At 42.8% G+C, this 14,029-nt stretch overlaps 1 protein-coding gene and 1 pseudogene across 2 annotated transcripts in view; one reads left to right on the forward strand and one right to left on the reverse strand.

Annotated features, from left to right (window-relative positions):
• The first annotated feature begins 1,795 nt into the window (after window positions 1–1,795).
• VCL (vinculin) overlaps window positions 1,796–14,029 on the forward strand; it is a 148,481-nt gene continuing 136,247 nt past the window's right edge. The window contains exon 1 of one of the 2 annotated variants that reach the window (XM_066349812.1): window positions 1,796–2,137. In XM_066349812.1, the coding sequence (XP_066205909.1) occupies window positions 1,970–2,137 (168 nt within the window). In that variant the 5' untranslated portion in view covers window positions 1,796–1,969. The remainder of the gene's footprint in view (window positions 2,138–14,029) is intronic. The other variant, XM_066349811.1, reaches the window with a different exon arrangement.
• On the reverse strand, window positions 12,295–12,669 carry LOC136381105 (small nuclear ribonucleoprotein G pseudogene; annotated as a pseudogene).

Below are 14,029 nucleotides of genomic sequence, written 5' to 3' on the forward strand. Positions count from 1 at the left end.
AGTAACAAAAAAGTGAAGGTAATCAGAGGGGAGGGGTTTTGGTGGACTAGGTGAAAGGGTGAAAGGATTAGCAGTATAGATTGGTCGTTACAGAATAGCCACAGAGACGTGGATTGTAGCATAGGGCATATAGTCAATAATATCATACGGGTAAGTGTGGGCCCAGGTGGGTGCTTAGGGCAGTAGGGGTACCACCCTGCAAGAGACGTGATTTTCTGGCCACTTGGCTGTACATCTGACTGATACAGAGTGGTGTTAAAGGTAAATTGTAATTAAAAAATAAAAAAACTAATAAAAAAGTGAAAGTATGGATAGGAAAAGTACAGTATTTGGCAACATGCACAGCAGAAAAGGAATACATATTACTAGACAAAAATCCCTTCAGAAAATAAATACATGGGACAAAGCAGACATAATTTAGCCTTATGCAAAGTGTGGGTCTTTGAGAAATATTTTCATTTGAATTGAGCATCTTCTGCTTGGAGGTTTTAGTGAAAGTGTTTCATCTTAGAATGGGGAAGCTTAGATGAAGAGAATTTGAGGTGAAGCATACACTTAGAACAGTGGTTCCCAACCCCCCGGCTGCGGACCGGTACCGGTCCGTGGGCCATTTGGTACTGGTCCGCAGAGAAAGAATAAATAACTTACATTATTTCCGTTTTATTTATATTTAAGTCTGAATGATTTTTTATTTTTTAAAAAATGACCAGATTCCCTCTGTTACATCCGTCTAAGACTCACTCTTGATGCTTGTCTTGGTCACGTGATACATTTATCCGTCCCATCCTAAAGGCTGGTCCATGAAAATATTTTCTGACATTAAACTGGTCCGTGGCCCAAAAAAGGTTGGGGACCACTGACTTAGAAGATGTCTTATACACAGTGTGCTGTAAGAGAAATAGGTAATTTTCTCTTTATCAAAATGAAAATATACATATTTTGCATTTCACTTCATTTCTAGGTATCTGTCCTAGATAAATACACATGTGCACAACTGAGGCAAGTACAATGATGTTCATGCAGAACTGTTTTTTAATAGTGGAAAACAGAATCCAACCTAAATGTCCATTGTTAGGAAGTTGTTTGATTTCATGCAATGGAATACCATGCAGCTCTTAAAAAGAATGAGGTAGAAATATAACTAGGGAATTTTAATTAAGAGGAAAAAGCATCAAGGTCCAGGAAAATGTTTAATTTCATTTATTTAGAAAATATATATGTACAAATTGAATGAATAGACAAAGGTCTACAAGCTACCACACTGTTAACAGTGAATACCTCTGAAGAAGGGAGAGGGTGGAGTGTGTGAATGAATGGGACGCTCATGTTTCTCTGTGCACTTTTGTTGATTGAACATTTTACTAAAAGCGTTTCCACGTATTACTAAGAGGAATTGGAATGAGTATTTTGAGGGCGTCTTTGTTAAGGGAAAGCCGGGGAGGGGAGGAGGTGACCTACAAGCTCTCTGGGCTCAGCCGACTCCTGAGCCGCGGGAGGTGAGACCCCGCCCCGCTGAGGTGATTCTGCAGAGGGGCGGAGTTCTGCAGAACCCGGGCGGGAGGCGGCCCTAGAGGGCGGGGCCACCGACTCCTGCCGAGCGCTCCGCTCCCACCATGCCCTTATAAGGAGCGCCCGGCGCTAGGGTTTGGGAATCCAGTCGCAATCCCGGCGGCGCAGCCCCAATCCCAGGCCCCTCCCTTGGGAATGGGGGCTGGGCTGGGCGGGGTCTTGGAGGCGCGGGATCGGGGAGGAGCATCACGAAGAGGGACCAATAGGAGTGGCACCCCGATTCTGAACGACACTGCGATTGGACGGAACAACCTGAGGGGGCGGGGCGTCCGTGAGGCTGGTTACGCCGAGGGAAGCCCGGACTCTAGTCGCCGCTCGGAGTCTGTCTGTCCGAAGGTTCCAAACCCTACTGTACCCAGTTCTCTGTAGCCCGCGGTTCGCCGCCCCGCTCGCCGCCGCGATGCCGGTGTTTCATACGCGCACGATCGAGAGCATCCTGGAGCCGGTGGCGCAGCAGATCTCGCACCTGGTGATCATGCACGAGGAAGGCGAGGTGGACGGCAAAGCCATTCCTGACCTCACCGCGCCCGTGGCCGCCGTGCAAGCGGCAGTCAGCAACCTCGTCCGGGTGAGCGCGCCGGGCCTGGGGTGGGAAGCGGAACGGGACGGGAGACATCCCCGGGGTCCCGGTCCGCCTCGCGGCTCGTCTTTGCCCACTCGCTGCCTGTGGCTTTGCATCTGGGCTCTGGAACCAGACGGCCATGGGTTCGAATTCAGACTCCCCCGTGCTGTGACCTTGAGCATGCCCCTGAGTCTCTCTAGGCCTCAGTTTCCTCATCTATAAAATGGGGTCAATCATAATAATTCTTGCCCTGTGGTTTTGTTGTGAAGATTCAGCTAGGTGGTATTATAAAGTGCTTAGCACAACGCATGAACCATAGTAAGTGCTTAATAAATGGTAATTGTTTGGATGACTGATGACCCCTTTCCTTCAGCAGGCTGTCTCCCCTCACGTTGACAGCCTTAGTCTCAGCTCCTTTTTTAGGCCTCCCCAGTCTGGCCTATGGGCTGATGGGCTCCGTTACTGATTCCCTGACTTTCTTTCCCGGGATTCTTGAGCCACATTTTTCCTTTTCTAATACATCTGCTCCTCACTCTGTGACCTGCCTCACCCACCAGCCCTCCCCAGTGCTCCCTGCTCCCTGCCCCTTTGTCCACTTGTCTTACTGGCTACTCGTCTGTCTCCTCCTCCCTTCCTGGGCATTCAACTTCTGTTCACACCCCTGGCACTCTCAAACACCGGATGATATCTTTACCACCAACTTCTTTCCCCCTTAATCTTAACCCTGCTGCCTGTCATTTTTTACCCTCTCTTGGAGATTTCCACCTGGCTTTACCTGCTGTCAAACGGTTTCCTCTCTTTGGGGCCTTTCCAGACTCTGGGCCCTCCTTCTTGGCTCCTCCTCCCGCAGGAAGTAAGATGGAGCTGCTGGGAGAGGCCTGTGGAATCTGGGACCTGTGGCCCCTGCTAGAGAGAAGAACCGGGAGTCTTCTTCCTAATCCACAACTTTCCTGGGTGGCAAAGTAGTTCTGCAGAAACCTGTAGACCACAGCTGTGATTAATAACTGAGGTGCTTCTTGGAGGAGACAGAGCCCACTTCTGAAATAGGAAAAGAGGTGCTGTGACCATTCTCCTCAGGCTCCTCTGGCGAATTACCCCCTCCCCCCCCCCCCCCCCCCCCCCCCCCCCCCCCGTGGGTGACTCAGACTGCCTGTGAAGCAGGCTTTGGGAAAAGTTCATACTGCTCCCCACTGAGCTCTCTAAATAAATAGTGTGTCAGGACAGTTGGGAGGCAACTATGGGTCTGGGTGGGGCTTAGGTTACTTATCTGATTAGAGCACTTCACTGCACCAGAGGCACTTTAGCAGCTGAAAGTCTTCCTCAGTTTTCAGGGGCCACTCAACTGTCTCAGGCAGTTCAGGACACTTAATTAAGTGAGGAAGACTGGGAAACACTACTGACTAAATTTCTGATCTGCCTTCTGTATAGATTCAGTAAGAATCTTTTCTGTGAGAATATTGTGTTCATTCAAAATGTCTAGTTCCACATTATTCTTGTTCTTTTTTTTTTTGTTCTTTTTTTTTTGTGACAGACAGAGAGAGGGATAGATAAGAACAGACAGCCAGGAAGGGAGCGCGAGATGAGAGGCATCGATTCTTCGTTGCGGCACCTTAGTTGTTCATTGATTGCTTTCTCATATGTGCCTTGACTGGGGAGCCACAGCAGATTGAGTGACCCCTTGGTCAAACCAGCGACTTTGGGCTCAAGCTGGTGAGCCTTGCCCGAACCAGATGACCCTACACTCAAGCCGGCGACCTCGGGGTTTTGAACCTGGGTCCTCTGCATCCCAGTCGGACACTCTATCCACTGCGCCACCACCTGGTCAGGCTGTTCTTGTTCTTTTTATAAATAATTTTAATCTAAGACTCAGAGTACATTCTTATGTAGTGTTGTCTAACATGGCTACATTCCAGGCCTCCACTTTTCAACAAATAGGAAACAGTGTAGAGAGACAAGGTAATGGTGTCCCTCCAAGGAGTACTTCAGGAAACGAAATCTTCAAACCATATGTTGCACTTGGAACAGAGCTAGTGTAGTCTAGGGGTTGATATCTGGTTAGACTATTTGGAGAAAAGTTATTTATGAGCTTCAATGCATGAATTAAAACAAATAGAATGTCTGCTGTATAGGGAGCATTGTAATAAGTCAATGGTTCTCAGGTTGGAATGTGCATCAGAATCACCAGTGGGGCTTTTTTAGAAATAAAGATGTCCAGCTCCCACCCCAGATTTACTGAGGTTTCCAAGGGGTTGGATAAGGACCTTTTTATTTTTAAGAATCTTCATAGGTGGCCTGACCAGGCGGTGGTGCAGTGGATAGAGCGTCGGACTGGGACTCAGAGGACCTAGGTTCTAGACCCCGAGGTTGCCAGCTTGAGTGTGGGCTCATTGAGTTTGAGCAAGGCTCACCAGCTTGAGCCCAAGGTCGCTGGCTTGAGCAAGGGGTCACTCAGTCTGCTGAAGGCCCACGGTCAAGGCACATGTGAGAAATCAATCAATGAACAACTAAGGAACCACAACGAAGAATTGATGTTTCTCATCTCTCTCCCTTCCTGTCTTTCTGTCCCTCTCTCTGACTCTCTGTCTCTGCCACACACACACAAAAAAAGAATCTCCATAGGTGGTTCAATATATACCCATAGTTAGGAAACACTACAATAGATACCGTGAGACAAATACAAAAGGAATAAGACCAGTCAGTTATAAGCTGAAAAAAACCCCAACATATAGCTGGCTACATACTTCCTAATACATACAAAAGAAGAGACTTGAGATTGGTGGTCAATATGAATTAGAAGTGGGGAGAATTGTGGTGACAAATAGCAATCATGAAGAAAATGTACTTATGAGGAAGTCACTTCCAGGTTATAGCAAGTAGAATGTCTTGATTAGCTCAGGAGGCAAGTTGGAGAGAAATTGGAGATGAGTCAGTGCATGACATACGGGCTGTTTAACAGAAGACCTTATCCAGTAAAATGAACAAAGAGTGGGGAGAGAGGATGAGAATAGTGTGTGAAGGAGATATAGTAGATTGTATTCTGGGGAGGCCAGAGCATCTACCTGTTGCTTGAAATGACCAGTGTCAGTTGTGGCCTTTCTGTGTGTGTTGCTGAGTATCCTGATGAATCTTGTAGGAGTTATGTCCCTAGTTAGATTGTTTCTGGAGAATAGGCCCCGTTTGATATTTCTTTATGTGCTCTTCAGGACAGCTCTTTGACAGTGGCACACAGAATGGCTCCATAAGTATTGTTGAAGGAGAGAAGGAACTTTCTGGGGAAGGGAGATAAATTTGGTTGATCATAAAGAAAATAAGGTCCTGCAAGTAGAAGGAACTACCCAAATAAAGGCACAGAATTATTGGGACTCTGAAGACCATATTTTGACTTAGGGCATCATTAAAGTAACTTTTTAAAAAAATTTTAAGTTTTCTTTTCTTTTTTGTTTTCTCAGTTTTTTTTTTAATTTATTCATTTTAGAGAGGAGAGGGAGAGACAGAAAGAGAGGAGAGACAGAGAGAGAGAAGGAGGGGAGGAGCTGGAAGCATCAACTCCCATATGTGCCTTGACCAGGCAAGCCCAGGGTTTCGAACCGGCGACCTCAGCATTTCCAGGTCGACGCTTTATCCACTGCGCCACTACAGGTCAGGCAAAATTTTTAAGTTTTCTTAAGTGAGAAGTGGGGAGGCAGAGAGACAGACTCCCACATGCGCCTGACCAGGAGCCACCAGCAAGCCCCCTACAGGGGAATGCTCTACCCATCTGGTGCATTGCTCTGTTGCTCAGCAACCTAACTATTTTAGTGCCTGAGGCGAGACCATAGAGACATCCTCAGTGCTTGGAACCAACTTGCTCTAACTGAGCCATGACTGCAGGTGAGAAAGAGAGATAAAGAGAGAGAAGGGGGTGTGGAGAGAAGCAGATGGTTGCTTCTCCTGTGTGCCCTGACTGGGAATTGAACCTGGGACATCCACATGCCGGGCTAATGCTCTAACCACTGAGCAACCAGTCAGGGCTAAGGTAACTTCTTTTGGGGGAGGCAAGACTCATTTGATGTTGTAATTTCATGAATATTTGGTAAACCAAAGTAGTCTGGTCACTTCATATACATACCTTATCACAGCTGACAGGAACGGAGAGAGATGAGAAGCTTTTCGTTGCGACACCTTAGTTCATTGATTGCTTTCTCATATGTGCCTTGACCGTGGGCCTTCAGCAGACCGAGTAACCCCTTGCTCAAGCCAGCAACCTTGGGTCCAAGCTGGTGAGCTTTGTTCAAACCAGATGAGCCCGCGCTCAAGCTGGCAACCTTGGGGTCTCGAACCTGGGTCCTCTGCATCCCAGTCCGACACTATCCACTGCACTACCACGTGGTCAGGCTGAACAAGATCATTTTTTAAAAATAGTTTTGGCCCTGCTCAGTTTGCTTGGTGGATAAAGCGTCAGCCTGGCCTGCAGACATCCCAGCTTTGATCCCTGGTCAGAACACATATGAGAAGTGACCATCTGCTTCTCTTCGCTTTCCTTTCCCCCTCCTCTCTTTCCCTCTTGTAGTCAGTGACCTAGTTGGTTCGAGCATTGGCCCCAGATGGGGCTTGCCAGGTGGATCCTGCCTGGTAAGGTTGCATGCAGGAGCCTGTCTATCTCCCCTCCTCTCACTTAAAAAACAAACAAACAAAAAACAACAAGAAAACCCCAAACAGCTTTGTTGAGATGCTATTCACATAACGTATAATTCACCCACTTAAAGTTTACAATGTAGTGTTTTTTAGTATATTTACAGAGTTGTGCAACATCAGTACAATCTAATTTTAGGACAACTTTGTCCCCTCGAAAAGAAACCTCATACACATTAGTAGCCACTCATTCTCTCCCATCGTCACCACTGAACACCCACCATTCTGCGTTGTCTCTGTGAATTTGCCTCTTCTGGACATTTCATACAAACAATTGTAAAGTATGTGCCCTTTTTTTCCGACTTCTCTCTCTTAGCATGTTTTCAAGGTACAGTATATGTCCTAACGTCAGTCCTTTTTGTTGCTGAATAATATTCCCTTGTATGGAATAAGGCCATTTTAAACACTGAGAGTGATTCTAATGCAATAATAAAGCAACAAGGGACATAGGAGGAGGAAGGGTGGGAAAGAAAAAACAGGAGAGGTACAGAAGTTCCAAGGATGGGATTCAGTAAGCACTTGGGAAAAAGTCGGAAGTCTTAGACTGCCTGTTTTGTAGCATGGTATATAAATTTTTTTCCCATTGAAGTGGCCCGTAGAAATCTGTCTTTGTGACCATACGGTTGTGCCAGTTATGTTAATGAGGCTTCAGACACTGCCTTCTCCATTGCATCTGAGGGCATGTGTTATAGTTACTCTTTGGGTTCATGAAATATTTATTTTTGGGAGTTTTTGTGGCCTTGACTTTTATGAACCTCACCTATATATCATACTGTTGAAACCAGCTCTAGGATAAATAGCAGCATTGTCTTTAAAATGATGGGAAAGTCTGTTCTGCTCTTAAAAGTTTAGCAATCAAAATTTCATTTTGCTTTAATTTCTTTTGGTTGATGTTAAAGTTATTTTAGTTAAAATAAATAACAATGGGCCCTGACCAGTTGGCTCAGTGGTAGAGCGTTGGCCTGGCGTGCAGGAGTCCTGGGTTCAATTCCTGGCCAGGGCACACAGGAGAAGCGCCCATCTGCTTCTCCACCCCTCCCCCTCTCCTTCCTCTCTGTCTCTCTCTTCCCCTCCCGCAGCCAAGGCTCCATTGGATCAAAGTTGGCCCGGGCGCTGGGGGTGGCTCTATGGCCTCTACCTCAGGCGCTAGAATGGCTCTGGTCACAACAGAGCAACGCCCCAGATGGGCAGAGCATCGCCCCCTGGTGGGCATGCCGGGTGGATCTCGGTCGGGTGCATGCGGGAGTCTGTCTGACTGCCTCCCCGTTTCCAACTTCAGAAAAATCCAAAAAAAAATAATAATAATAACAATGTTTGGGTGATAAGCCTGTGGGGTGATTTTTTTCTTAATACTTTTCTGTATTTTCCAATTTTTGAAATGAACATAAAATTTTTATTAAAGGAAAATTAATAAAGTAAATAATAAGAACATTTATATAATCCTTTATAGTTTATAAAATACTTTCATATATATAATATATATATATATATATATATACATAATCTCATAGCAATTCTTTTGTTGCTGTAGTCCTAATTTTACAGATGAAAGAGATACTGTAGATCAGAGAAATTAAGTAACCTGCCCACAGTGGCGCAGCTAGTTAGTGATGAAGCTTGGCCGCAAACTCCATTTCTCTTACTGTGGATCCTGTGCTGTTTTCACTCCACTATTCTCCACCACTTAGAAGAAAGTTGTTAAATATCAGTGGAAGTTTTTCACCTATAATCAGAAGCAACAATAATGCCATTAGTCATGGAGTTTCTATTTGTCTTAGCCCTGGCAGGATTCTCTGTTTAAAGCCGTTTTTTGTTTGTTTGTTTGTTTGTTTTTTTCTGGCATGGCCTATGTGAAGGGCCTATATGAAAAAAATGATGTGAAGGTAAGGTTCTGTTCCAGTGACATTCATTTCCTAGCATGTCTTTTCTTTTAATTAAAAGAAAAAAAGGATACAGATCAGTACAGAAATATTTATGCTTGCAAAACAGATAAAGGCTTTTTATAGTTTAAATGGCTGTTTAGCTTGAAGTCTACTAGAACTAAAAGTATTTAAGGTAGGTTTGTGGGATTTAAAAAAAATTGTATTTAAATAGTACTAAAAGTAGGTTTGTGATTCTTTGCAGAATCATGAACTTTCATTTGAAAAACTTTGTCTAAAGATCAAAAGATGTATAAGAATGGGACTGATGTGCACTTTGTTCCAATATACTTAACATTTACTAATGTGATTGATAGAACAGTTTTGGAGACTTCAGGTTTCTACAACTATGTTTATAATTTTAATGAACCCCCAATTCATTTATATATTTACACAGTGGAAAGTTGGACTTTCTAAAGCTGTTTTATAAATAGAGCTGGTATAACACTAAACGGACAAAATAAAAGAACAAAAGTCCCAAGTGTCAACCACAGTATAAGTTGGCTCTTGCTGTTATAGTCCAGGAGTAAGGGCAGCATTAAGGCAAATACTTTTATGGGGTTGGGACTTATTTGAGTTTTAATATTTCTTGTATTTTTTTTCCTGATTGTGTCGAGCTGTAGACTAAGCAAAAGGCCTGATTTATCTTTAATTGAACAACAGTTCTGGGTCTACTCTTACTCTAAAGCCAGGACCACATATATTTGCACTAGTTTTGTTTCTCCTTTGCTGTCTGTTTATTCTTTGTGAGCATTTGGATGATGAGTATGAGAATTTTTCGAGATTAAGTTTCTATAGAAAATGGCAGAGTGATGACTAATAAAACACAGGTGAATTTCCGGCCACTTCAGGAACCCACGAAAAGTTGGTGATCAAGAATTGGGGTGGTGCCGTCCCTCCCAGCTGTAATAATTATCTCTAGTCATTATGAAAAGTAAAGCCTAGAGAGGTAACATAACTGTCTAAAGTTGCACAGCTAAGCCAGTGGCATATTCAAATTTTGAGAATCAACCTTAAGTCAGTCTAGCTCCAGAAACTTTAAAAGCTGAGGGCATTCTGGTAACAATAGTATCCAATAATTATTGCAATATGGTGGGTTCTTTTCTTAAATCAGGCACAACACGGACATCGGAATGTCCTGTTGAAAGCTAACTCTACAGACCCAGTTGTGGTGTGCTCACATCAGGGAGACAATATGGAGAGCCATAGGTGCAAGTCATTTAGTGTATATTTGTTTAAAAAGTAGTCAGTTTATATACTTTTTAAATTACTGGTCATTTTGGCCCTGGTTGGTTGGCTCAGCAGTTAAGTGTCAGCCTGGTCCCAGGTTTGATTCCCGTTCAGGGCACGTAGGAGAAATGACCATCTGCTTCTCCACCCCTCCCCCTTCTCTCTCTCTGTCTCTTTCTTTACCTCCCACAGCCATGGCTCGGTTGGAGCAAGTGGGCCTCAGGTGCTGAGGATGGCTCCATGGCTTGGCCTCAGGTTCTAAAATAGTTCGGTTGCCAAGCAACAGAGCAGTGACCCCAGAGGGGCAGAGCATCACCCCAGTGGGGGCTTGCTGGATGGATTCTGGTTGGGGTGCATGCAGCGGTCTGTCACTCTGCTTCCTTCACTTCTCACTTAAGAAAGAAAAAAATTACTGGTCATTTATATACAGTACATATAAAATGCTTGTGTTTTATATGTGTCACAGCTGAGGGGGTCATTATTTGAAAAGCTTTCTGACAACTCCCTGAGCTTTTACTTAGGAAGAAGGTAAGGTGGGAATATCTTTCTTATCCACTGTCTGCAATTCAGCATAGCATGTATATACTCCTCGTGACATTCATCGCACTTGGTCCGAGTTTGTCTTCTCCACTAGATTATAGGTTCCTCAGTGGCAGGGACCATATCTGTTGTATTCATCCCTTTATTTCCAGTGTCAGGCTGGTCATAGGTGTGCAATATAACTTTCTTTTTTAAACTAAATGGACATATGTATAGCATTCATTTTTTTAGGTATAAAATCCTGTCATAGGAATTTTTGTGCAATGAATATTTTCTACCCCCAGCTTTCAAACATCTGGTAGAACTGAATTTGAACAGTCTCATCAGATTTAGAATGGGCTTTGTCTGAAACAAGTAGAATATATACTAAGAGGAAGGAATGAATGGCTAACTGCCCATTGTTTGAGATAACAAAAGTGTTTAGGCTATTTTGGGTTTTGGTTCTCTGTTTCAGAATCATTTCAACTATGCAGGCCACTTACTGAATTCATAATGTGAGAATATGTTGTCTCCTATATGAAAATGGCATTGGGTTTTTCCATTCTCTTTAAATTGTGAGTATCTTTTTAAAAATGAACAATTTAGACCAGGTGTTGATATATGTTTTTGGAGTCCTGCTGGTTACAGTGTGGTATCATACTATGAGTCATGAATTCCTCATTCCCATGGCTGGAAACAAAGATATGAAGTTGATCTGCTACTTTTTTGCTTTCTGGCTGATCCTGACCCAGTCTTTTCATTGAACCTACCTCATGGTCATGACAGTGGGGTATATTTTTACATTGTAAACCAGCATTAGATCTGTATCAAAAGAAGTAGCAGTCTTTATTTAATAAGTAAATGTCAGAGGTTAGCAAGGTTTCTTTCTAGAATAATGCTCTATGCTCATCCCTCTTGCTGAGAAAGGGTCACTCTCTTGGTTCATGTTGCTTTCAGACAGGTCTGCCCTTAAACCTTCCCTTACACAGGGCTACAAGAGGGAAACATATATTTAAGGCTTTTTTAAAGCCTTCAGTACTATGTAATATAAACACTTAAGAGTGAGCTTTAAGAAGTAAAGTTCAATTCTGTAGTAAGACTCTGAAACACCCAGAGAAGAAGTTATATTGATGAAAGCCATTGGAGGCTTTTATTTTCCTTGTCTTTTCCTTGTATACTAGACCTGTAGAATTCTTGCAATAATTGTCTGGGTATATTGGGCCACATAGAAAGGATAAGTTTTGAATCTCGGTGGTTGCTTCTCTGTTTTATCAGCCATTTCAGTACTTGTTAAGTTTTGTTGTGGATGGATTTGGAAAGGAAGACTGTCTTATCTGTTTCTTCTTAACAATTTACAGAAGGTTTATTAGGGAAGGAAGTTGAGATTAATATATAAGTAGGGAATTTTTGTTCATTTGTATTTTTATCATAAAGTGTTTTATCTTTCATGTAACTAAAAATAATACAGTATTTTTTTTTTACTATTACAAAAGTACATTTAACAAAAAAGAACAGTATGAAAATGTATACGACCTGACTTTAATCCAGGGGTACTCGGGTTATGACACAGTTTTGTTCCTATGACAGTGACGTAACCCAAATTTTGGTGTAAGTTGAAACACACCCTAGCCTAACACAAACAGAATACTTGCACTTTTAACAGTCCAAAATGGCGTAGGTAAGCGCACTGGGGGATTCCAGCTCCCTCACGCATATGCTGCGTTACTGTGTATTATTCTGCTGCATGCAACCAAACTAGTTTGCTCAAATAGTCCTTAAGTACAACGCTAACAGTGTAAGCTGAAACACTCACATCTCAAGTTTTTAAAGTTTTTCTGGGAGTGAGCATTGTAAACTTGAAATGCTGTATGTTGAGACTGTCATAACCCAAGGACTTTCTGTATTATAGTAAAACAGGTGATGTGTAGAGGGGACATGTAGAAGCAGTTGATTTCTCTGGTGCACACAGCCCTTCTTCAGAACTTGTTCCAAGGCTTTTAACATGATGATACTATTTGCTTGTATTACCACCATTCCAATATTGTTCTGTTGGCCACTAGTTGCCATTTCCACACATTCATCTATTACAAGATTCTTAAAGGGATTAAATCTCTGCAATATTTCTTGGACTTGTCTGCCACCATTTAATTTCAACGATAACTTCTTGTCCATAAATATTTTTAACTTGGGGAGGTTGAACTTGGCTCGTGGTGTCTACTCAGCAACCTGAAAGATACCTCCAAACATAAAGTATTTTATTGAACAGAATGCTAGTAGTAATCACTTTTTGTCATGCTGAACCTTCATATCCTCCTCCAAGAGAACAAAATTTTATTTTATTTTATTTTTTTTACAGTGACAGAGAGAGAGTCAGAGAGGGATAGATAGGGACAGACAGACAGGAACGGAGAGAGATGAGAAGCATCAATCATTAGTGTTTCGTTGCGACACCTTAGTTGTTCATTGATTGCTTTCTCATATGTGCCTTGACTGCGGGCCTTCAGCAGACCGAGTAACCCCTTGCTCGAGCCAGCGACCTTGGGTCCAAGCTGGTGAGCTTTTGCTCAAACCAGATGAGCCTGCGCTCAAGCTGGCGACCTCGGGGTCTCGAACCTGGCTCCTTGGCATCCCAGTCCGACACTCTATCCACTGCGCCACAAAATTTTACTTGTTACAAAAGTATTACATTTTATTGTTGAAATTAGAAAATCTATTTTTAGTAGCAGTCTCAGTGTTTCTTAGTATTTTTCAGTTTGAACTTGATTTGTCTTTTACTCTATCTTTTCTCTCCAGACCAGTTTGTGTTTTTCTTGGATATAAATACAGACTTAACTATAAACAGATGTACCAGCCTTTGTCCTTTTTCACTATTAAAAAAATACCCCAGCCTGGCCTGTGGTGGTGCAGTGGACGGAGTGCCAACCTGGAACACTGAGGTCGCTGGTTTGAAACCCTGGGCTTGTCTGGTCAAGGCACATACACCAAACAGGCAGCCAATGCACAGCCATTGGAAGGCATCCTGATTATTTTTTCCTGCCTTCAAATGTTACTATATGCAAATGCTTAAGTAATCACAAAGAGAAACAAATATTCATAAATGATATTGTGTTGGTTACATGTTTGGATTTAGATTTCAAAAAATTCTTCTGTCTGAAGTCAGTTTATTAGATTGGTATGAGTGTGGGATGTGTGTGTATATTTAGAGGGTGACAGGTAGCAAATCTTAGAACTATTTTACAAATATTGTTAAGTTGCAGAAAATAGAGTCTTTGGCCCTTAGAGAATTTCCCACTGATAAGATTTCCAGTTGAAGGAGTTTTAAGGGGAATGGTGGTTGAATTTCATTGTAGCTGGCCACAATCCAAGTCAAAGTCTTTCCTTCTTTCAAAATAAGCTTAACTTATTCTATAAGGAAGCTTTTTGTGAAGAAAGATAAATGATACATTATTTTTTAGAGTTGAGTGAAGGACCCCTATTAGCTAGCTTCCCTGTATTTCCAGCCTTCTCTCTGTCCCCATCCCCATCCCCAGAGAATTGGCTCATCTTTTATTTGTAAAGT

Source organism: Saccopteryx leptura, chromosome 9 (assembly GCF_036850995.1).
Source record: "Saccopteryx leptura isolate mSacLep1 chromosome 9, mSacLep1_pri_phased_curated, whole genome shotgun sequence".
NCBI lineage: Eukaryota > Metazoa > Chordata > Mammalia > Chiroptera > Emballonuridae > Saccopteryx > Saccopteryx leptura.